Raw genomic sequence first — 21,751 nt, 5'->3', positions numbered from 1 at the left:
GATACTACTTGTTAGTGTTTTAGGTCATTGTTTTATAAGTGACAAAGCATGTTTACGTTTTGGAATAATTTAATTTAATTTTAGTGCATTGAAAATTACTGTTGTGGCAAGATGAAAATTGGCTAGTAGAATACTATAAAAAGTTTTTAAAATTTTACTTAAATATTGAAGTGTGTCCTAGCTATTGAAAAAACTTAACTTAAACATGTTAATGGACTTTTCAAAGAGCATGTTGTAGCTAAGGTGAAGCCTGTCCTCTTCAATTTATGCCTTATAAATGCCCTTGATGAGTGAGCAGACTTTCTATATCTGACACTTTCATAGATGCTCTTTTTAGATCAAAGGAGCTGAATTCAGCAACACATGGCAATTTGTGACAAGTTAGCCTCACATTGTAGTCAATGAAAAAATGTGTCTTCATCCATTCCCAAGTAACAGTGATAATCAATTGCAAATATACTTGATATTGAAAAAATGCACTTTAAACTCTTGTAAATATGCCAAAACTAAAATAATTTGTATTCTCTTTATTGTTTCTGTTACATGATAGTACAGATTATTTTGATAGTCTGTAAAGGTCATAACAACCCGAACATAAATGAAAAATATGCAACAATGAACTTTATTTCAGCGACAGGTAGGGGAAGTCATGGCCTAGTGGTTAGAGAGTTTGACTCCTAACCCTAAGGTTGTGGGTTTGAGTCTTGGGCCGGCAATACCACGACTGAGGTGCCCTTGAGTAAGGCACCGAACCCCCAACTGCTCCCCAGGCGCCGCAGCATAAATGGCTGACCACTGCTCTGGATGTGTGTGTGTGTGTGTGTTCACTGCTGTGTGTGTGCTCTTTGCATGGGTTAAATGCAGAGCACGAATACTGAGTATGGGTCACCATACTTGGCTGTATGTCATGTCACTTTCTTTAAGGTATTTCTTGTTTTCCTACTGTTATTGTCTGTCTTCTGCATGTTCCTCAGTGTTAGAGAGGTTTTGTCATTGAAATCCACTGTCCTTATATGAACTGTGAGGTTTGATTTCTCCAGATTGATTTTAAAATCTGACTACATTTTCTGATTTATCATTCATCCAGACTAATCTACTAGTGTGGTAGTGTTTTAGTTTCTATATCTAGTTTAACAGAGCCCCTGTCTGAACAAACACATGGTCTCTAGATACTGAGGACATTATTTATTTTTAAATAATGTATCATGCCTTTGTTTATCAGATTTATATATTTGCTACATAGAACCTTTTTAACCATGGAACTCCTTTTGACCTTTACATATATTTATTTTTATTATGTATTTATTGTTCACAATATTTCCACTAGGTGGAGCAGTTATCTTAGACAAAAAGTTTTTGAACCAAATCACCTACCCTGCCTTTAAATATTCATAATCTATACCTAACATTAAACTATGGAATGGCTTCAGAAGACTTGAAATATAGTGTATGAAATTTTATGGTGCTTTATAATGTTTTTGTGTCTTTTGTGGGGTTTAACAATAACACAAAATAGTATACAGTATGCACAGTATCGGATCGGTGCATCCCTACTTTTTGCTATTCCAGTATGGCGGAAGGCTTACATATATCAGCCCATAGAAACAGCAAAAGAGCATCTACCTATTCATATCTATGTCTCTACTAATGAGCTAATGACCTAGAATCAGGTGTGTTTGATTGAATGATTACCATTAAGGAATGTGTTTGGAAATTGACAAGAATTTTAAAATGGGTAAACAAGTAAATAGTCAGGGCTAGTTTTCATTTTAGTTATTTATTTATTCCTGATAATATTTCAGTAATCAAGTCATGTGTTTTATTCTATCAGCTGTTTGGAATCAGAGCTATGCCAATTCTGTTGTATATAATTTTTATATATGTTATAGCAACGTGATACCTCATCTTCATTCATACTCCATCAATAAAATTAATATTATGAGCTGTTTCAGTGCAAACAAGTGGCTAAAGCCAGAACACAGCTGTTAAGGAAACCATTTAATAGTGTACTTAACTTTCTCAACACTCACGGATATTTCAGATTGCAGAAGGAAACTTAATGAAAGTGCAAAGCATGATCGACAAAATTAAAAGCTATACACATGATAACAAACACAAATGAAGTACAGAAATCAGCATTCAACAAGGTCCTGTATGACACAGTAACCCCTTCCATCACTACGAATGAGAAATCTACTATACACTCTCAGAAAAAAAAGGTTTAAAGCTGTAGCTTCAGCGGTACCCTTTCAGAGAGTACACCACTTGCTTGTGTGAAAATTGCACCAATTCAATTAAAAACAATTAAAAACTAAGACCTAAAGTCTGCATATTAGACCTTAAGGGTACCACCACAGTGACAGCTTTTGAGTCTACCCAAATGAACAGTAATTTGCACTGACTTTGTATGCTTGTACATGATGTGTGAAATGTACAAGAATGTCCTATTGAAATATTTAAGATATATTGACAAACACAGTACCTACTCAGCCAAATTTTACATTAACCTACTGTATTAATACACAGGCGGTCTGCCATTTGAGGATTTACACACTACTGAATAAACTGTATAGTCCGTTTCAGTGTAAAGCAATGTTTTTTGGGGTCCAATTGTACTGTAGGTTGTGCTGGGGTGATTGTTTTTTTGGATCTCCTCTGGTATCTGTGAATTGTTAAGCCATATTAACAATGCAATAAACAAAACCAGAAAATCCTTGAAGTCAAATTAGGAAATGTATTCAATCTCAAGATAGTTATACAGTTAACCTGTTACTATTTTTAATTTAGAAAATTCTGCCTGATGGATGTTTTTGTCTCTTTCTTACCTCAGAACTGGACATTGTCTGCATGGTATTATGAGGGTTTCTGTGTTCTTGTGTAAATCCATACACAGTTTGAGGATTCGCTGATTTCTCCAACATCTCCAGGGGTCTTTGTACTTTGCTCTTTGGCTGTAGAACAATCCAATAAATCCTTCTATACCACTTAATATTCACAGTACATGCACATTTAAATTTACATGGTTAATAGTGTTTGGACCCCCACCGCTGCTGCTTCCAATGAAGACAGATTTTTAATAAGAAGGCTTTCAATGTTACTCTAGTCAAGGGAATTGTGAGCAACATTTGTGGCCCTTTTTCAAATTCAGCATGATATTGGCCTTGTACACAAAGCAAGGCCTACATAGAAATGGTTTAGCATGTTTGGGCTGGAAAAACTTGATGGCTAGACCTGAACTGAACTGAGAAGCTGACTGATGCTGTTGTGCATATGATCCATACAGTCATGTTCCAACATATATGGCAGTGTTCTTTAATAGTATAGTGTATTCATTACTTTACAGGTGTAGTGTTGGCTATCCATATATATTTGACCATATAGTGTATATTCTGAAACAGTCATTGCTCTGATTAATTACACAAAGTTTATGATTGCATTAAACTGCCAACAAAAAAAAATTATAAAAAAAAAAACAGAGATGCCGAAACCAGGGTCTACAGGCCAAAGTTGGCCAATGATGACCTCTGATTTCCCCTGCCATGTAATATCATGCCATAATAATAGGGGCAAAAACATGCCATTGGAAATCTTCATTTCTTATTTATCTTTGTGTTTTAAGACTTTTTGTTCTATTTTTGCATTAAAATTTAGAGAATATACTGGAAATGAATTAGATTTTTCATAATATAAAATCTTAATATATTTGGATATAATGCTAAATTTACTTTTGGCCCTCAGCCTTCAATCAAAGTAGATTTTTGGCCCTTTATACTGAAAGGTTTGGGCTCCTCTGGTGTAAAATTAAGTAGATATTTGGTGGATGATTTTATCAGAATTGTTTTCCAATAAACTTATTGCATGTAAAACTATGATGATGACTCATGTCACGTTCCTTCAAGGGCTCAAACCACCCCTGAGCTACTGGCCACACAACCTCCAAAATATTCATCACATGACTCATGAGGATTCTTGAATTAAGAGCAATTATAATCTGTTATGGCTGCACAAAAAAAAGATTAAAATCGGCATGAACAGAAGTTGTCGTTATCTTCTATATTGTGAAATGGCTTCTCGAATGAGAAAATAATATAGGGTGGGACTTCGTGTTGTCCATGCGAAATTAATTGGACTTATGTTGTGTGCTATTGCAGCAATCACTTGTGAGTGACGGGCTGCTGGAGGGGAGCGGTAAATGCTCTGCCCTCACACTAGTGCACATGTGACCGAAAGGTTGTGGGTTCGAGTCTCATACCGGCGGGGTTGATCTCCCCCACCTTCAATGACTACCATGACTGAGGTGCCCTTGAGCAAGGCACTGAACCCCCAACTGCTCCCCGGGCGCTGCAGCAAAAATTGGCTGCCCATTGCTCCGGGTGTGTGTGCACTTTGGATGGGATAAATGTAGAGCATTAATTCTGAGTATGGGTCACCATACTTGGCCACGTCACGTCATTTTCACATCATCAGCATAGAGACGATGATGAATGGATAGGGGAAGTTAATTTGTTGAACAAATGAATGATGTGCATGGATAAATCATATATAATAAACACTTCAATATTCCATTAACAAATAAGAATTATGATGTCATGGTGAAGTAGTATTTTGAAGCTTACCTGAACTTGAGCATAGATTGTATGATCATTCTGCTGGGCACCTAAGACATTTAGAATAGTATCATTCTAAAGAATCTCCTGTCAGTTACTATCACCATAGATCCTTGGTTTCTCCACTATGAGGCACCATATAAGATTTACATAAATCTCCATATACTTCCATACACAAATGTGAAATAGTCAAACATAATGTAAATGTTGTGTAGATGTAAAATTCTAGATCTGATGCTGGTGTGTGTAAGCTTTCATATGTATTTGTTTGTGCATTCAGTAATGTGACTGCTTCACCTTTGTGTATTCAGAGACTCATGTAAGCGCAAGTAAAATTGTAACTGGTGCCTCATATCACACAATCATTCTGAATCCCATAAAGCTGTTGTTCTGAGGATATAAGCTCTTGATAATTTTGTAAAATATTTGCGATAAAAGATAAACATACCTTTGTTATTATTCTTGTAAGAGCAGTATATTACAGCAGTTGCAACTAAAATCAACAATGAAGCACTTGTAACAATGACTATGAGCCAATGTAGAGGAAAATAACTGTTGTTGTCTCCTGTTGTCTGTTGATTCTCATCTGAAACAAAAGACATTACATTAACAACTACAGTCGTTAGAACACTCCAGAGATAGTGAGGATAAAGGGCTAATAAATAAAAAATGCAAGACTAGAAAATGCGTTAAAAATGCATTTATATGCTTTGCATTGGGATTGTGTGTAACTGCTTTACTTTGATAAAGTGTACAGAGGTGTTTAATCTGTATCGTGTCATTCTTCCAGCTGACTGGGTTGCTATAGTTACAAATAACTATTTCCTCTTTACAATACAGGGTTAGAGTCTGTATTTCAGATGATATATTTTCCTTCTGTCTGCAGTTGTTGCTGTGGTAGATTTCTCTGATTGTACGATCATGCCCACTACATGAGACATTCACAATACAGGAGTTAACAGCGATCATGATGATGGTCCAGTTAAGAACAGGAGAATCCACTGGATCTGAAACATATTTATGAAACTGCTGCATGAGAATGCATTATATATGACAGACCCTAGAAAGTTTGTGTGTGTGTGTGTGTGTGTGTGTGTGTGTGTGTGTGTGTGTGTGTGTGTGTGTGTGTGTGTGTGTGTGTGTGTGTGTGTGTGTGGCAAATTCAACGGTGAAACTTGACAGCTTGCTTCGGCCAAAATGTAAAAATTTGCATTTTCTTCAGAAAACATTGAAACACTGCAAGATTATAAATTAATTTAAACACATACCCTTTATTCTTGATATTAGTTTTTAATGTGGTTTAACATGCAACTCACACTCACCTATAACAGATACTCTGTATTTAGCAACATTTATATTTTTAGATCCAAATATTTCTGCTGTGTAGAGTCCACTGTCTGTCTTTTGCGTGTTCTTCAGTGTTAGAGAGAATGTTGACTGATTGAAAACCACCCTGTAGTTGTTAATCTCTGTCTCTACAGTTTTCTTACTGAATGTCACAATATTTTCTGATTCATGATTCATCCAGACCAGTGTATCAAAAGGAAGTAGTTTATCAATCTGTATATCCAGTTGAACAGAGCTTCCTGTCTGCACAGAGACGGCATTTTCAGCTTTGCACATGGATGCTAGAAACCAAGAGGATAATGGAAAAGATTGGTAAGGTAAAGGTTCAATTATTCAACAAATATAGAACACAAAGTGTAATATTGACATAAACATTCCATCTTTTTGTTGCAAAAATTATTAGACATGATGAAAAACAAAATGTAATTATAAGAAATTACATATTACACATTTTGCGCTCCCCCACTTTTACAGCAAGGTTTTTATCTAGCTGTTTGCTATAAAAGTAGGTGAAAGTAAGCGAGTGTAGTGTTGTAGAACTATTTCTATGTTCTCTTTTTAGTTCTTAAAAATAACCCTGAATCATCAATGCATGAAATAAATAATAAAAACCATGTGATGAAAGTGTAACAAATATTTTTTCCTATAATACTAATTTATTTCAACAGTGTTTAAACAGTAATTTATATTTCAAATAAATAATCCTGGGATATGTTTAAAAGTCATGTAGTAACCTCCCATTTCAATCACAACAATGATTAGCAGACGCACATATCAATGGTGACAGTCATTAATCTCTACTGTATCTAGTTATGCACTATTCATGCTGTTCCTGTGAAGAGAATGATTTCCATACCTCTGTTGGAGATCAGCACTGCGGTGAAGATCATGAGCAGATGACCAAAAGCCATTGCAATAAACAGCCTGTTCTGCTGTGGTTATACGGTACATATTAGAGAAAACTTTGTGTTTTATATCACCTTATTAAAACTGTCCACACAGTGCCACTCACCTTGGAATATATGACATACACTATGTAAATATGTGAATACTGTCTTTTCTATTAATTTAAGCACATTTAAAACTATAGTCTATGCTTAAAAACCAGTCCTGTTACCGTTACCTGAGTAACTGCCAGAACTGCTACTAACCAAGTCAAAAAAGCAGCTTAGAAAATAAAAAGGAGGAGCTTGTTGCTTTCTGCAACTACATCGTCTACCACAGGAAACTAGCCCCTAGTTGTGAGAGCAAGTGTGGTTGTTCATATAAGTTCACTTTTAAGTTTCTTCAAATACAGGTCCAAGGTCTTATCTTCATCTAACTCTACTTGTTACAAAAATATGAACATGACTTTTAAATGATCAGAAATATTTATTTTAAATTTAAATGAATGATATTTCATATTTGAAAGTTCAGAATTGAGTGATAAGTGCCTTTTTTGTGCCTTTTGTTCAGCTAAAGTAACCATTTTTGAACATATTGTAACAACTTAATTTTATTGAGTTAACTCTACCAAATATATTTAAAATTGAACTTTACTTAGTTCATTTGTGTTAAAACTACATGAATAATTTCTGCTGATATACAAAACCGGGCAGTCGAATCTGTAATTCCCATCATGCTTTGCAAGGAATTGAGTGTTCTTTTTTTTTTTTTTTTTTTTTTTTTTGTGGTTACCATTATGCAGAAGAGCGTTGCCTGTGCTTAGGCTGTGGACACTCAAAATGTACCTACTGTATTACTGGGTCAATACTGACTCTAGTCTTTTCTTATTAGTTTGTTATATACACTGTACATAATAATGAACACAACTGCTTAGCAAACATACGATTATTAATTGAACTTCAGGTCTCACATAAGAAAAATTATTTTTAGAAACGTAATAAAGTTATAAAGCTGAATGTACTAGAATAAATTAATTTAACCTGAACTAACTAAATTGTGTTGACCCAACTAAACAGATATTTAGACTGAACTAAATTAAATTGTGTAAAAACTTAAACCTAAATTAAGGGTAATAAATTCCTTTGAGTGTAGCTTCAATGTGCAGTAACTGATGCATGTGTGCTTTATAACCGCAAACAAGGCATACAAACCACACTTGAGACTAATGAAACATTAAAGTTTATTTTTGCTGCATTTTTTTTAGAAAAACTTCTCTCATGCTTCTTTGAAGTTTCCCTCCGTACTTCCTATCATTGTTGTTCACTTATTCGCTAGACAGTGTCATTTAGATAGGTGGGAAAGTGGACTGAACATAGGCACTCACTGCATATTGAAATACCCTGTTAAGTCTACTTCACATCACTATCACGCAATTGGAACTTTAAAAGATTCCACCCCCACTGGTATGACAACTCATTGCTATATCAACACTCACTGTAGAGAAAAACCCCGCCAAAAAGTGTGCTGTGGCAGATATATACATATTTATGAATTGGTATCAGCTGGAAACTCCAAATGTTTTTTTTTTCTTCTTTTTTAATGTTTATAGAGCATAATCTTTCAGATGGGCATACATTACATGGTACATTACATTGTCTCCTCCTTCATATGCTCTTGGAATGTTGAAACTTGTTTTTTTAATATAGCCTACTGTATATTTTGTATATTACAAATTTTGGTAGACATATGTCTATGGAATGTAAACAGACTTGGTAAATCTACATCAACAAATAAGCAATTGATATTGTAATGAGCATGTGTTGACAAAATAAAAGTAGGCAGCTATGTTTTGTTGTATTGTTTTGTTATTCATTATCCTTGTTTAATCATACTAATCTCACTGTCATAGCATTTCCTTTTGAAATAATTGCTATTAGTAATTCTTAAAAAAAAAAAATAATTAAATCTTTATTCATATTACAATTTAGAACATTATTGTACTTAGTGTAGAGGTAAGTAATATCCACGGAAGAAAAATAGTAGTGGGTGATCCGTGGTTATCTGCAAAAAAAAGAAAGGAAAAAGAAAGGAAATATGTAACATTAAAGTCTGGAGATAGAAATAAGATTTGACATTTTAACAATGAAGCTGAGAGATGTCTTATGAATGATTCACGACAGGAGAATTATTGCTATTGTTGCTATAAATATGCTATTGTCAAGTGAAACATGGATTAGCACATATACAGAATTATTCAATGTAATGCTCACAAAATTGAATCCTACAGTTTAACCTGGTTGCTTTTGCTACGGATACCAGCAACAAGAAAAAGGTTGGTGTGAAAATCCAGATTTAAGTAATGTCACTTCCCTCTGAGAGCAGAATCTGCTTTGACTAGTATTGATTTTAAGGTCCTAAATTCTGCACTTACCAACAACAGATACATTGTACTGACAAACATTTATGGTTTTTTTCCCAATTGTTGTTGTGCAGTAAAGTCCGCTGTCTGTCTTCTGCATTTCCATCAGTGTTAGAGAGAAATTTGTAGTATTGAACACCACTCTGTCCTTGTAAGAACTGGCAGGGTCAGTGTCTTTAGTCTTATTGTAGTATGTCACAATGGTTTCTGAGTGATTTCTGGAAAAAGTTGTTTTCATCCATCTTAACTGTAAAAACTGTGGAAGCTCTTCTCTCTGAACAAACTCAAAACGGTCCCCTGCACGCACAGACAGATTCAGGGGCTGGATTTCAGCAAAGGACTCTGCAGGGAGAGAAAATTAAATTTAGTATGAAATAGATCAGATCACTACGCAGGGAATTTTGGTGATACCTGCATGCTGGATGTTTTTAGTGAATTTGGTGTCATAATGAAAGTTTAACTATACTCATGACTGCTACAGACCGTAAAGTCATTTCTGCACACAGACTGCAGCAGCGTCAGTCCAGCATTCTCAGACTGGGGAGAATAGTTTTAGTGGTGGGAAGTGGTTAGGCATTTATTATAGAGTGAAGCTTACCATTTTAGTGAGGTTAAGGGTTAGTGGTGGGAGGCCACTTATTATATTAAATTATTATATTTATTATATTCAATTATTCAAGCATCCCAAAAAATCGAATGTCCCCAAAATCCCCTAAAGCACAAAATGATGATTTTTTTTTTAATATATTGTATTTATTTGAACATAATTTTGTGTACACAACCAGCCTATAATGGTAAAAATCCACCCACTCCTTTTTTTAAAGTCAGAAACAGTGTCTCAAAATGAGTTGTTAATGTAGGCTTCCTTTTGTGATGCCATAAATGGGTTTGGCCCCACCCACAACTGGTGACAGACTTTGCCCTTTGTCTGTGAAGCAGTATATTTAATTTCTGACAGGCCTGATTGGATTGTATGGATTGTACTTTTGTTTAACATAGCAACTATTCAGCTGATGAAACATCATTTCGCAAAAAAAAGTAGATGACATAACCCCATTTTGATGGCTGTGAAAATGACGTGATCCAGGACCTTTACTAAAGTGTGTGAAATGGTAAAGACTATATATCTATCACTCACAGCCTGGTTTTTATTTGCATTAAATTCAGTATGGTGTCTGACCTGATCAAGGTCTATTAGAATAGATCCTTCCCTTGAGTGAGCTGCACAGGTTTATGTTTATGTTAAATAAAAGTAAAAAAGAATTAAATTGCAGGTTTTAGGAAAAAAAATACACTTTCATAATTAGTGCTTATATTATACTGATGGTAAGTTTTGTTAACCAAACTGCCAAAAATATTGTGACTTGAACCATCACATACTTAAACAAAACTCTTTATGATTTATTAATACAAATTTCCAAAAATGTATTGTGCATCCTGCTTGTAGAGATCATATATATGCAAGTATGTGTGTATATGTATGTGTGTGTGTGTGTGTGTGTGTGTGTCTGTGTGTGTGTGTGTGTGTGTGTGTGTGTGTGTGTGTGTGTGTGTGTGTGTGTGTGTGTGTGTGTGTGTGTGTGTGTGTGTATGTATGTATATGCTATGACAGATATTAGCAATGGCATAATCTCTCTAAAATGAATCTGTATTCAGGCGTGTATCTGTATTCAAAAAACAGTAAGTTAAAAAATAATGATTTTACACATCTGTTTTACTAGTAGCTTAATGATGGTCATCCTCAAAATGACAAAAACAAGAACTACAGTGTAGAGAGTTTCTTTCAGAATATTTTTATGAATTAATCATCAAAATATTATTCTATAGATGATATGCTGGTAAATGCTCAGTAACGCCATAACCTGTGCAGTCATTACTGTCACAATCATCATTAATAATCAATCAACATCAACATAATGAACATATGTTTTACCTGTTTTGAAGGTAAGTAGAAAAATAAGTGATACGAGTAGGTGATTTACTGGCATTCTCACAATTTAAAGATTTTTTTTTTAAAAAAAGAGAATGGAACAGCTCAAAATGACTGCCGCTGCATTGACTACCTATTAAAAAAGGAAGTTAAGCGTGACACAAAAAGAAACCAAGTTACTGCGCAACCTCAGAGCCTAGTTTTTAATTTAGTACTAAAATGTTATTTAGAAATAAAATAAAACAACTGAGTAATGAACATAAATGTTCAGTTAAGTGTAGAAACACATTTTGTCTTATTCAACAAACAAATCTCCATCTCATTTTAATATGCTGGATCATAAGAGCGTATGTGTTTGTTTGCATGTGCCATGTCCATATGAAATAATCATTTTTAACAACTTCACATCATTCTATTCTCACAGTTAGAGCACTGCAATAAATCACAAATGAATTCAGGAAATACCCTTTCTGACACTTTGTTTACACTCTGCAGTGCATTATGATAATGGCATCAGTATATATATATATATAGAAAACAGAAGTTTCAACAGGCTAAAACAGGAAACTGCTAAGTTGCTTGGAAAGTCTGTGGTGGAAACATTAGCATGAAAAAGGAACCAAATTTTCCAGTGCTCAGTCAGTTAGGACTCAAACAAGAAATACTTCTTCCTGTTACACTGCGGTCTGTGAGTTCACACAAACCCACCTGAGAAGAGATCTCAGAGCAAAGGGTGATGCTTTGTGTAACCACCATCCCTTAGCAGTTTGAGCTAAACCAAGAAGGTTTTTGCTCTTGTCAACCTAACAGCTTGTCATCAGACCGCTATGAAATCTCAGTCTTATTTAGTTGATGTACATTTCAGGTCATCTTTAACAGACCACATATGTTTAGAACAAAGTCAACAGGGAAATATAGTCATTCTCCATAAAACAATGAAAAAAAAAACTTTAGTACATTAGGTCAGCTAATTCAACTTTAATGCCACATGTCTGTTTCACATGCATCAAAAAGTGTGATATACTGGATACAATTTAGGTTACCATTTAAGGAATTGAACTTGGTACAGAGAATCCATTTGTTACACATGCAAAATTGTCTCAAAAGGCAGACTGAGAAGAGTCTAAGTTGGTGTTTTTTAAACTAGTTTTTGTGGCAGTAAGTTTGTGTGTGTGTTTCTCTTCATCTTTGGCTTTTATGTTGGCCTGTTTAGCTTACAGACAGAGAGAAAGATGTGGGTGTGAGATCAGATAACTGATTGCCTGAAGCCCACATAGGCCTGTCTTCCTACATCAATGAGGACATCTAAGCACTTACTGTCAGAAGCTGCTGTTGTTGAGAGGGGCGCTTAAAAACTTCTTTGTTAGATCCTGTAAGGTTGTTCTGAGAAATAGGAGTGCACAGTACATTCTGTAGTTACAGTATATCTGGCTACTTTAATAGTTTGGGTCTTATTTAGACTCTTTAGTCTGTGTTCCCATAATCTTTTGAGAAGCTAGTCTCAATCTTGAGATGTGAGCTTTTGTTAGCCTCCCCTTATTTGGACATTCACTATCTTACTTCCTCCCTTTGATCTGCCTGACTGACTAAAGTTAAGGCTCTCACCACTCTATGCAAAAAAAATAAATATAATGGAAAAACAATTTTTTGCATGCAAACATCCATTTTGTTTGGCCCATGAATGCATGCACAGACACTTTTAAATTACATATTTTGCTTTGTGTCATTAGTATAACCTATAATGTATGTTAACAGGTACTGTATGTTAGCTGGCAACCCTATTTTATACTGTGAACATTCGCGGAGCAAGGTTATTATAGTTAACTAAAACAAATGAACATTTTTGTGATACTTAAATTGTATGCACAGTTTTGTTATAAATGCTAACTTTATCAGAAATAAATCACACACACACACACACACACACACACACACACACACACACATATATATATATATTATTCCACTCGATTATGTCATTGTTTAAACAATATATTTTCTCGTAATAAGATGCTATGTTGTTAAAAAAATTTATGTTTCTCATTAAAACATCATATTTTCTCACAATAATGAGATGTCATTAAAATTATATTTTCTCTAAATAACAAGATATGTTTTTCCCATTATAATGATATAATATATGTTTAAAATTTATCTTTGTATGTATTATTGTCATTGGATTGTCACCAATTAAAGACTACAGACTACAATACTGGAATCATCTTTTATCCAATCAAAATCAACAAATGGTGGTTTTTCTTGTGTTTGTAGAGTAAAAGGATTTCCTTCCAGTACAGTTAAATGATATTGGTTGGATGACACTGGATACGGGAGAGAAAAATTCATAGTAGTTTGTAGTAATGAGCATTATACATTCTTTACTAATGCACAGATAATCATGAGTTAATGCATGACTTACGAAGAACTAAGCCATTCATTAATGATTACTACATCAGTATTTAATAAAGAGCATATCTGATTAAAAGAATAAGTAATTCCAATGAATTAAATGTGTCATGTATTAATTCCTTGTTAACATATCAACTGACTGTTAATTGATGTAGTAATTTACCACAATGAGTCATGCATTTTAGCTATGCATTTTAACTTCCAGTTTTATTTAATTATTAGTTAATGATTTGCAAAGACAATATTATGCTTTGAACTGTTGAGGCACATGACTATTAACTCATAATAAGTGTTATGTTATTTTGGTTTTGACATTCACACTAAGCCATGGATGTCAATCTCCAGCCATCTACAGCCGGGATTCCACTGTACCAGATTAACTGAGATGCAGTGCATTGTTGTTAATGGCACAGGAGTATGTCTGGTTGAAGCTTGATTTGTTTAATTCAAAGGCAGGACACTGAGAACATGCGACCCAGCCGACACAACACTCCAAAAGACAATAAAACCCATTATACAACACTCCAAAAGACAATAAAACCCATTATAATCGATGGTACTGTTTACACTGAATTTTGGCGTCATATGTGGCAGAATAAATCCCTAACAGTAAACTGATGGCCAGCTCTATTTCTTACTCATTCCAAGCACTACCAATGTGAAGCACGAATGGATTTGCAATGGTCTATTCTCTGATACTATTCACTGTGCTACTGTCTAAACAGTCTCGTAGACCTCAAACTTTGGTGGGGATATCAAAAGTCTATAACCACATTGACACAATGAGTTAATAGACATGTGGTTTAGCAAGTAAAGCCATTGCATAATGATGTCTTTGTAAATTATTAGCTAATGATTAATTAAAGCAGACAACTGGAAGTTGAAATGCATAGCTATAGCTTTGACTCACTGTGGCAATTAACACATTAATTTACACTATTCGATTAATACTACGTTGTTAAGGAATTCATATAGTACTTGATTTATTAATCAGATAGACCTTTTCTTAGTTGCTGATTTTTGTAATCAGTAATGAATGGTTTAGTTCTTCATGAGTCACAAACTCATGATTATCTGTGCATTAATTAAGAATGAATTAATGCATTTCATTGCACCCATGTTTTAAAGTGTTACAGTTTTTTGTTTAAAGGTTAAAAGAGGTGTCACTTGTTATAAGTGACTTTAGGCTTTTTTTTAAGTCACTGCATCATTTTATATATAGAGAGAGAGCAAGAGCATATTTTAGAATAGTGATGTAGAATTTGTATTGATTCACAGTAAATGCTGTATATCATCAAGACATGGCGTTTCTGTAATGTGATCATTTGTTTTTTAAATTCAAGTGACCAACGTGTAGTAATGTGATACAATGTGCAAAAATCCTAAGTGGAAATGAACAATTTGATTATGAAAATTAAGCACTGCTTGGAAAATATAATCCTTTGCTTTAGTATGCTAAACAAGTTTAAAAAAAATCTTTATTCTGCATTTACTCCTGGATATGAGTGAAATCATTTAAAGATGTACAGTGTTAGGATGCTGGGATTGAAATTTCCATGATTCCAGAAAAGAGCCAAACCAGAGAGACATAGAGAGCTTGTGATAGCTCACATTTTATCACAGGTGTCTCAATAAAGACAAGTGTTGTTGGGTTGTCTTCGCAATTGAGGTGGTGTGTTTCTCCCATCTTAGATTTTTCTGGAGTGGAATATTTAAGACTCTGCTCTGTTGAGCAAAAATGGTGAGGCTTCTTCATGAAGTTGATAATCATTGTCTTATTATTGTCTCCACACCTTGTGTTTTATTTCCATTTTTACATGTACATTTTGATTAATTTTGATGTAAAGATATCTTAAAGGGATAGTTCACCCAAAAACAAATATTTGATGTTTATCTTCTTACCCCCACGGCATCCAAGATGTAGGTGTCTTTGTGTCTTCAGTAGAACACAAACAAAGATTGACCAAAGACAAGCAACGTACAATGTCCAAATGTGTCTTCAATGAAAATGGGCTATCTGAATATGAAAATTACTTGTCCTTTCTTTACAAAAATCTGCATATATTTGCATTGTGCTTTACCTGTCTGTGGGCAAATGCAAAATTCTTCAGTGTTCTTTAGAGTAACAGGTAAACATTTTAGCTATTTGTTTTCAGAGAATATAACGTTATGGTGCAGACTGAACCTCCCTATCTCATTCTGAAGTATATAATAAAAGTGAATATAATTTAATTGAAATTTTTAATAGAAGTGAAAATTGGGGTTTTCAGGTAAGTCAGACCTCATGTCATTCACCTCAGAGGTTTTTTTTTTATAATAGTTCACTTTCAGTTCCAGGCTAATATGAAGCATTAACATTATTTGCTAAAAATATTTGGATTTGTTAGATTAAATGGCTAAAGGCCTGCTTTGGTCAAGAACCGCCCACTTAGACTTATCAGCACGTAGTGACCAACCAAGTTTGATTTTACTTGCCGTTTAGGGGTTGGTTTAACCTAAATGAATTGGATAGAGTGGGTAGTGTTTCAACTTGGGTGAATTATAACACCATCATTTTAGCCAACTATGAATAAGCTACTGTAGAAGTTTCTGTGTAAGAAATATAAAGGACTTGCAGGAAAAATTAAGGTACGAAACTTTATGTCTGTCCATTATTTGATATGTACTTAAGAAATATAAAGGACTTGCAGGAAAAATTAAGGTATGAAACTTTATGTCTGTCCATTATTTGATATGTACTTATATTAACATGACAGATCTAAAAGAGCAGGTTCTTATGTATAATTCATTTTAAAATTATTTTAAATGATTATTGAAAAATTATTATTTAAAAATTGCACGGAATAGGACTACATTTACCACATTAAAACAATTTGTTATATTTACAAAGTTGTCAGCCTTTCGCGTATTTCTATATTTGTTTCCTATTTGTTTTTGTTAATTAAAATGTTTAATTTATTTCATTCTGAAACCAAAGGTTAAAAATGAAACAATAGTTAGATAGATAACTGATTTTGGCATTTTAGCGTGTAAATTTGATTATCACCAATTATTTGAATATCACCAATTTATTTATAAACACAACGTAAAATGTCTTTGGCTTTTTTGTTTTTCTTTTTTTTTTGGCGAGACCTGGCAACAATGTAGTTGATTATTGTTAGTAGTTTGTATGGATTTGACTTGTAAATTTTGTCTTTTTTCCATCATTACATTGTTTGGAGCATAAGAAACAAATGGTGATGATATAATTTTTTATATTTTTGTATGTCCTATTTAGAGGACACCAGAATTCAGTTAATAAGAAAATGAAAACAAGATTATATTACCAAAACAATGTTTATATATATAAATAGAACAAGCTAAGGACAAAAACAGTCAGTCAGATTTTATATCTATGTTCTAATGTTTCTATTTAAAACAGATATGAGAATAATGTTGCGAAAATATTTTTAGAGAATATTTCTATTTTGCATTTTGTATGCATACTAGCACCTGCATTTAATAGATGTCTAATGGAAATAAGAAATCTCTTATTTTATAGAAATATTAATATATAGTTTATTTCCCTATTCACTTATGTCTCACAAAAATGCCTGATAAGCAACCAAAGTTGTTCTGAGATGTTCATTTAGGACAAGCAATTTGAAAATTAGTCAGATCTCAGAGAAGTTAAAATATGTCCTATTATAGTTACTAAAATATGTCCTGTACAGAGAACAAAAGTATATGCCTGGGTCCCAGGAAAATATTACAAATGTGTTTTAGATGTTCTGAAGATGGTTATACAATATATATGTGTATATATATATATATATATATATATATATATATATATATATATATATATATATATATATATATATATATATATATATATATATTATATATTTTTTTTTTTTTTTTTTTTTTTTTAATCAGTAATTGTCAAAAATTCTCCAAGATGTGCCTTTTAGTGCATGACGTTGTGACCAGTAATGTGATACAATATCGAAAAACATCTTCAGTGACAATGAGCTACAGTATTTAAATATGAAAATGACTCATCACAAAACTAAGCACATGATTGTATTGTGTTTGACCTTAGGGCAAAAGCATTCAGTGCAACATTGTTTTTTAGGTAAAGAGATAAACATTTTAGACATTTGCTTTCAGATAATATATCATGTTATGGTGCAGACTGAACCTCCTCATCTCATTCTGATACTCATTATATCTGATACTCAAGTTTAAATGTTAGTTAAAATAAATCTGTGTTCCTGTAGCAAAAACAGCATTTCACTAACAACAACATGGAATTGATTGATTTGAGGGAATACATAAAAAGATAAAATGTATACCACACCTTGAATACAATGAAAATTGCTTTGGATAACAGTATCTGGGAAATGAATAAATAAAATATACATGTAAAATACACAAATAGTTATCCCCACCTGTACTTTGTAATGAAGCTATGTTCCGGAAGACTAAATTTTACTTGACTGAGAAAGTACCAGTTTTGTTTGCAATATGACAGTGAGCATGTGGTGCTGTTTGAGGCTGAGACTATAAAAAATCTGTAGAATTCTGTAAAGGAAGCCTGTCGAATTTTCAACAGCTTATTTCTTGATAACAACAACATCTAGCCACAGTGTAATGTAACGCATTAAGAAAATTTATTGACAAAATATGTGAAGTTGCAGTACATTTGGAGTGCACCATGTGTTTTTACTCGAATTTCTGATAGAAAATCTATGTTTGATCATCTCTTCTTAGAATACATCAGAGAGGATCCACAGTCATGGACGGGAGTCTGTTTGTGCTGCTTCTGCTGTCAGGTTGGTGTGGTCATTTGTAATGTTTTTAATGTACATGTGAACGCATTTACTTTATAGAAGCAAATATCTATAAATTACTTTCACAGGTCTCTTGAAGACTACTTCTGGTCTTTCTCGTAAGTACTACTATATAAATGCAAGAATGTCGTGGCCAGAGGCTCAGAGTTACTGCAGAGCGAAGCACACTGACCTGGCTTTTGTAGACAACATGGATGATGCAAGCAAGCTGATAAATATAGTGGATGCTGGATACAGTGGATCAGTGTGGATTGGACTGAAGAGGAGGACACAGAAACGCTGGGGTTGGTCTAAGGGAGAAGATACACTTGCACAGTACAGTGCCTGGAATGCAGGAGAACCGAAGAATCAAAACGAATGTGCCTTTCTTGCCTATGGAGTTTGGCATACTTACCAGTGCTCATCTGCGATTCACTTTGTGTGCTACAATGGTGAGTTACTACTATTCAGTTTAGCTGAGACAAAGAGTTGTGACCATATTCTTATTTTGCCTCTTTTGATAAAAGGCACTGGATACATCTTGGTAGAGATGTGGAAGAACTGGACTAATGCTCAGAGCTACTGCAGACAGCATTACACAGATCTGCCCACCATCCACAACTCTGAGGAACAGAATCAGCTCAAGAGTAGTGTTCCATCATCAGCATGGGTTTGGATTGGTCTGTTCTGGGACTCTTGGGAATGGTCTGACAAATGGAGCAACTTCTTCAGATACTGGGCAGCAGGTCAACCATTCCAGAGTTCAGGATCTGGTGACTGTGTTGGCATGTCAAGAAACAATTCTGGGAAATGGGCTCAATACAGCTGTGATCTACAGAAGCCTTTTATCTGCCACGGATGTGAGGATTTCTTTAAACAAATGAGATGAGATGTTGTTTCTCCATGTTCTGTCATTTGTGCATTATTTAACTATGAATGTGTTTACTTGCACATAATACTCAGATAACAATCAAAAAGGTTTTGCTCAGTTGTTTTTTTTTACTTTAAAATGTAAACACTCATTGAAAAGCAAAAATATTTAATCATGATTGTATCACCATAAAAGTATTTATGATTCTTACAGTCCTGTTTGTCATTTAAATTTGTTATAGGGCCCAAGTCTCCTTACCGCACCTACCAGTATATGAATGAAAGCATGACCTGGCAAGATGCTCAGAGTTACTGCAGAGCGAGATTCACTGATCTGGCCACTGCTGACACCATGAATAATGTGAACAGGCTAGTAAATACAGTGTATCCTGGATACAGAGGTTCAGTATGGATAGGTCTCCACGCTGGGACAGAGTATCGCTGGGTTTGGTCTATGGGAGAAGGCACAATCTCCAACTACAGTATGTGGAATCCCGGAGAACCGAGTGGTGATGGGGAGTGTGTGAGGAGTTTTAATGGAAGCTGGTATGATGAGAGCTGCAGCACCATTCTCCCGTTTGTGTGTTTCAATGGTGAGTTCTCTTAGAGTTTATTTTTTTCCGCTTTAGCTGATCCTTGACTGAGGGCTGGTCCTTATCTTGTGTTTCTGAACAGACAGCACTGGTTTTGTTATTAATAACACTGCTATGACATGGAGAGATGCTCAGAGTTACTGCAGACAACAACACACTGATTTGGCGAGTATCAGCAGCCCAGAGCAGCAGAATCTGCTCAGTAATGAATCGTCGCTCTGGATCGGTCTGTTTCTGGATTCTTGGGTGTGGTCTGATCAGACGAATCTCAGTTTTAGATACTGGGAAGCAGATCAACCATCCCAGAGTTCAGGATCTGGTGACTGTGTTGGCATGTCAAGTAACAATTCTGGGAAATGGGCTCAATACAGCTGTGATCTACCTCAACCTTTTATCTGCTATGGAGGTGAGTTTTGTTGGTCGCTTTCAAAACAGAGATTAAAAACAATTGTGATTATATGATTGTATTAATTTATGTATTTCCAGTTTTCTTTAATCCTGTATTTCTCTAGATGACAAGTTAATTAGAAAACAGGTTGTACGGTTGAAATTGTCCTGTAATGGAAAATGCACATTGAATGATCCTTCCCAACAGACTGCCTTTCTAAATGTGGTATGTTTATCTATGTATTTATATATATATTATATATATATATATATATATATATATATATATATATATATATATGTATGTATGTATGTATGTAGCCTATAAGCAGGACATTTTTAAGTTTTGTTTGATTCTTTCTTGTTGGTTTTCCAGATAAGTGAAAAGTTGAAGAGCATGGGGCTGAAAAGTAACAAAATGAGCTGGATACAGGGGGAAGGTGAAGAGGTGTTTCATCTGGAGAGCAGACATAGAGCCAATTCAAATAATCAGTGTAATAGGCAGTAATCATCAATGTACTTCTTTAAAGTTAACTTTTAAAACAGATTCAAAGAATATTATGTAAATCTTAACTATATTGTTTGGAGGAACTGGGAAGTAGTAGTATTAGTATCCATTGTTTAAATAACAATAATGGATTAATGGTCATTGTATAATATATTTATTACAATTGACTATGAAAATATATTTCTGAAAATTCTACATCAATAACTACATTTAATTAACCATAATAAAATGTAAAATTGAAATGTAGAGTATGATGATTTCTTTCTCATAATAAATGTGATGGACATTTCATTAGAATCATACTGTGTATGTCATTCCCAAAATAAAAAAAATAAAAATAAAAACACTTCTTTTGAAATGACTACTGTAATACAATAACTTACTTCCATATACTTTTGCATGTACTAATATATTTTTTCATACAAATTAATTTATTTCATAGCCATAAAGGTAGAACCATCATTGATTTGTTGTTCTGCATTAGTTGATTTATGGGAGAAATTAGAGTGTTGTGGTCTGAAATGTGGCCTTAAACCCTGATATTATAATGTTCATACTAGTAAATATGTCTGACAGGCTCAACAGAGCAAAGAACACCAAGACAAGTCAATTATTTTGTCAAACAGGCTTGATAATTTATCAAAATCGGACAACACTGGAATAGGTTGATGTTAGTAGTTGTGGAAAAAAGGAGGTGTTGTAAGGAAGGAAGATGTGAAGTAGCTCAAAGTCACAAAAACATGTTCACAACATCTTCACATTAGAATAAGGCACATTTGTATGATTTTGAAAAACAACATGTCAATGAATATGTATATATATATATACCAGGGATGGGTAGATCGACACCTGCATTTTGAGTTTTTGACACACTAGTGCTTCGAAACAGTGTTCCGGAGCATTGCTTGAAATAAGGCTGTCACGTGACCTGTGAAAACGAAGCTTCGTTACCTCACTGACACGTCCCGCTAGGCTCAAATAC

The 21,751-nt window shown here is 34.1% G+C and overlaps 2 protein-coding genes and 1 long non-coding RNA gene across 4 annotated transcripts; 1 reads left to right on the top strand and 2 right to left on the bottom strand.

Annotated features, from left to right (window-relative positions):
- Positions 1–828: 828 nt before the first annotated feature.
- Positions 829–7,493, bottom strand: LOC109089412 (natural killer cell receptor 2B4-like). Of its 2 annotated transcripts, none has more exons than XM_042711550.1 (8): positions 6,967–7,493; positions 6,811–6,883; positions 5,930–6,235; positions 5,348–5,614; positions 5,056–5,193; positions 4,617–4,657; positions 2,826–2,951; positions 829–2,662 (listed from the first exon to the last, which is right to left on the bottom strand). In XM_042711550.1, exons 2-8 carry the CDS (start codon positions 6,863–6,865, stop codon positions 2,516–2,518), a joined length of 1,080 nt encoding a protein of 359 aa, XP_042567484.1. In that variant the 5' UTR covers positions 6,866–6,883; positions 6,967–7,493; the 3' UTR covers positions 829–2,515. The 2 variants fall into 2 exon arrangements, with proteins under 2 accessions (XP_042567484.1, XP_018959051.1); XM_019103506.2 differs by having other exon boundaries at positions 6,811–6,886; positions 6,967–7,492.
- Positions 7,494–8,062: 569 nt separating this feature from the next.
- On the bottom strand, positions 8,063–11,326 carry LOC122134828. Its single transcript, XR_006153122.1, has 3 exons — positions 11,192–11,326; positions 9,271–9,600; positions 8,063–8,900 (listed from the first exon to the last, which is right to left on the bottom strand). It is a non-coding gene; the product is annotated as an uncharacterized LOC122134828 (long non-coding RNA).
- Positions 11,327–18,356: 7,030 nt separating this feature from the next.
- On the top strand, positions 18,357–20,978 carry si:dkeyp-94g1.1 (uncharacterized protein LOC797092 homolog). The gene is made up of 7 exons (XM_042767746.1): positions 18,357–18,414; positions 18,501–18,863; positions 18,939–19,271; positions 19,524–19,874; positions 19,957–20,280; positions 20,387–20,487; positions 20,638–20,978. The coding sequence occupies exons 1-7, from the start codon at positions 18,378–18,380 to the stop codon at positions 20,767–20,769; spliced, it is 1,641 nt and encodes a 546-aa protein (XP_042623680.1). The 5' UTR covers positions 18,357–18,377; the 3' UTR covers positions 20,770–20,978.
- The last annotated feature ends 773 nt before the right edge of the window (positions 20,979–21,751 follow it).

This window comes from Cyprinus carpio, chromosome A2, assembly GCF_018340385.1.
Source record: "Cyprinus carpio isolate SPL01 chromosome A2, ASM1834038v1, whole genome shotgun sequence".
Lineage (NCBI taxonomy): Eukaryota > Metazoa > Chordata > Actinopteri > Cypriniformes > Cyprinidae > Cyprinus > Cyprinus carpio.
This window is presented reverse-complemented; position numbering and strand designations above follow the sequence as displayed.